Here is a 3,661-nt window from a genome sequence, read left to right as displayed (position 1 = left end):
CGCAGACGTGATAAGTTATTCACAAAGACCATGATAAGTTTGATTTGGGTAGATGAAGTTGTTGAAAATATACCCCGGAAACTTATGTGTAAATAGCACGGTAATAGTCTTGATTTGTGAAAGAGTAATAAAAAGTGGTAATACGCATCACGTACAAATACCTGATAACTTACATACAAACATCATTGTAATATTTGACTCGATGGGGAAATTATTGAAACATACCCTCGTAAATTTTGTGTAAATAGCATGATTGCATACGCATCACGTACAAATACTATGGTAATATTTGACTCCATGGGGAAATTATTGTAAACATACCCTCATAAATTCTATATAAATAGCATGATTACATATGCATCACATACCTACGTACAAACACCACGATAACTTTGATTAAGAGGAAAAAATGTTAAGAACATACCCCCTGGAAACTTATATGAAAACATCATGGTAATATACGAACCGCGGCTGATAACTCATGTACACGCACCGATATAACATTGACCAAAGAGCATGGTAGTATACGAACCTCAGACCTAAAAACAACATGGTAATATAAGAACCGCAAGCCTGATAACTTATATGAATACAACATGGTAATATATGAACTACAGGGTCAGTGAACCAATTTTATGCGTTTGATAACTTATGTGGAAATAGCACGGTAACTTGTATATAACTGGCATGGTAATTTATGTAGCCTAAGCGTGGTAAATTTTGGCTAAAAAAAGTCATCGGAACATGCCAACATGGGATCTAGTTTCGAAGATCTCGGCGCGACGAATCTTTTATGTAGAAACGGTTTTTACATCGGACCGACGGTTTAAGCTACAAAACATTTTAATTTTTTTAAATAAAAAGAATCTAGAATGACATCAGCTTTTTTGTCCTCTAGTGTATGCATATACTTAGAAGAAAAAATGCACGTGAAAGAAGAAATAGTCAAGCTAATATATGCATATATTTAAAGTGAAGAAAAATAAATGTGTGACAGTTTTGCTTATATGGCACACATGTGCCAAATATCACAGTCCTTTTATAAAAGCTGTATATGATGTGGCATTGGCTTATAACCAGCAGCAGCAGGCTTTATTATTAACCATGCTCTTAGGCAATGTAGTCACCTATAGATATCTTATCTAGTAGTAGTACTATAAGAACACTCAATCATATCTACTACAAGAACATGCACGCATGTATTTATTACGCAAGAGCATTTTATTCATGCACGACTTTATTACGCACGTCGATCGAATACATCCATTTCCGGCTTACATGTGCGTACGAATGTTTGCATCCAGTTGCACTTATTTTGATATATAAGAACGGATAGACATAGACTTATTCTTGTCTATGTGCTCGAGACCCTTTCATGGCCGCTCATGGGCAGAAGATGACCTGGTAGTTGGTGCCGCCGGGCAGGTGAAAATGCTTGTGGCGTCGTCCTTGGGGTAGCTGTAGGCGTCGGAGCACTGCCCCTTGAAGAACCTCGAGTAGTCGGTCGGCCCATAGTTGTTTGCCGCCGCCCCGGTGCAGCAGTACATGTCCTCCTTGAACACACTGCACGCGTTGTTGCACCCTCCGGTGGCCCGCAACTCGTTGGGGCACTGCGGCGTGATCACCCGGGGGCACCGCGGCCCGCCCTTGGGGCACTCGAGGGAGCCGGGGGCAGGGACGAACGACATGGGCACGTTGAACCCGTCGATGAGGGAGATGTCGAAGAAGTCGAGGTTCATGTACTTGTTGAGCCCGAATTCCGCCAGCGTGTTGGGCGCCTGCCCGTACCCCGTGCACTGCAGCTTGCCGCCGCAGTCGCCCGTCTGGCACCGCCCGTTGCCAGCCCGGTCGAAGATGCACCCCGTGCACGCCCACACGCGCCCGCCCGTCGTGCCCGCCGGCACGTCGATGCTCCACGTCTGCCCCGCGTCCGGCTTCCTACCCCCGCCGTCGCCCCACACCGTGTACTGGCACTTGTTCACCACCGTGAAGGTCGTCCTCCTCCTCGTCAGCTACAAGCATACCGGAATAAAGGTACATGCTATTTCTAAAAACAAAAGCACGTGATATACATTCCATTTTAAAGAATATCTGAAATCTTCTTGGAAGACAAATCCGTACATCTATGAACTGGACATAACTTAAATGGCTAGGTTCCTTGTGGTTGAATCTGCCCATTTTAGTTCAAGTCCTGGATTTGACACTGGTTGTCACATTGTTTTGAATTTATTCCATTTTTTCCAGCAATATTCATTCAGCGGCATGGCGTGCCTGTCGACTCTGAAGCGCCTGTGGCGACTTTGTCAGTCTCAAAATCTAACGGCTCAGTCTCTCAAAGATGCACATAGGCATAAGATGTGTGTGCGTGCATTCAGAGGGGTGGCTGTGTGTGCGTGTGGACGCATGTATCTATACCGTGTTTCCCAAAGAAGAAAAATCCACATATCAACTTTTGAGTCATGGAATTCCATGGGACGGGAAAGAATTCCATACACACAAAGAATAACCCACTTGTGAACAAGCCATGTCTCTATCGGATCCTGCTGTACTTCCCCCAAATTCATCAAGCATGCGTAGCCTGGTGGTGGCCTGAGTCTCAGCGGCGTGATCTCTTTTGTTGTGTGGCCTAACCGCTTGCTCGTGAGCTGCCAAGCAACCACGTCGAGAAGCTGCAAAAAGTTGAATTCAACTCTTCCCAACCCTATAAATATCGACCCAATCGATCGAACTCCATTATTCCTCGCCACAAGAACACTTGAGCTCTACCAGAGGGGAGAGATCAGGATGGCGTCTGTCCTCGCTTCTACCATCCTGCTCCTCGTCCTGGTCGCCGCGGCCGACGCGGCGACCTTCACGGTCATCAACAAGTGCCAGTACACGGTGTGGGCGGCAGCGGTGCCGGCCGGCGGGGGCAGAAAGCTGGACGCGGGGCAGACGTGGAGCATCGACGTGCCGGCGGGCACGACGGGCGGGCGCGTGTGGGCGCGCACGGGGTGCAACTTCGACAGCGCCGGCAACGGGCGGTGCCAGACGGGCGACTGCGGCGGCAAGCTGCAGTGCACGCAGTACGGGCAGGCGCCCAACACGCTGGCCGAGTTCGGGCTCAACAAGTACATGAACCTCGACTTCTTCGACATCTCCCTCATCGACGGGTTCAACGTGCCCATGTCTTTCATCCCCGCCCCCGGCTCCCCCGGGTGCCCCAAGGGCGGGCCGCAGTGCCCTCGGGTGATCACGCCGCAGTGCCCCAACGAGCTGCGGGCGGCCGGAGGGTGCAACAACGCGTGCACGGTGTTCAAGGAGGACCGGTACTGCTGCACAGGGTCGGCGGCGAACAACTGCGGGCCGACGGACTACTCGAGGTTCTTCAAGGGGCAGTGCTCCGATGCCTACAGCTACCCCAAGGACGACGCCACCAGCACCTACACCTGCCCCGGCGGCACCAACTACCAGGTCATCTTCTGCCCATGATCGAGCTAAAACTAGGCAGCCATTGAAGCGGTCTCGATCGGGCACACAGACAAGAAGGAGTCTATCCGATCTTATATCAAAATAAGCGTGATTGGATGCATATGTTCATATGTACAATCACATGTAAGCGGGAAAGGGATGTATTCGACAAGGAAATTGCTAAAAAGATTTGAGAGAGCTATTTACTATA

The 3,661-nt window shown here is 48.9% G+C and overlaps 1 protein-coding gene and 1 pseudogene across 1 annotated transcript; one reads left to right on the top strand and one right to left on the bottom strand.

The window, feature by feature from the left end:
- Positions 1 to 1,214: 1,214 nt before the first annotated feature.
- Positions 1,215 to 2,178, bottom strand: LOC125554500 (annotated as a pseudogene).
- A 538-nt stretch (positions 2,179 to 2,716) lies between these two features.
- Positions 2,717 to 3,661, top strand: LOC125550224 (alpha-amylase/trypsin inhibitor-like). The gene has a single exon (XM_048713172.1). The coding sequence runs from the start codon at positions 2,785 to 2,787 to the stop codon at positions 3,469 to 3,471; it is 687 nt and encodes a 228-aa protein (XP_048569129.1). The 5' UTR covers positions 2,717 to 2,784; the 3' UTR covers positions 3,472 to 3,661.

This window comes from Triticum urartu, chromosome 4 (assembly GCF_003073215.2).
Source record: "Triticum urartu cultivar G1812 chromosome 4, Tu2.1, whole genome shotgun sequence".
In the NCBI taxonomy this organism is placed as follows: Eukaryota; Viridiplantae; Streptophyta; class Magnoliopsida; order Poales; family Poaceae; genus Triticum; species Triticum urartu.
This window is presented reverse-complemented; position numbering and strand designations above follow the sequence as displayed.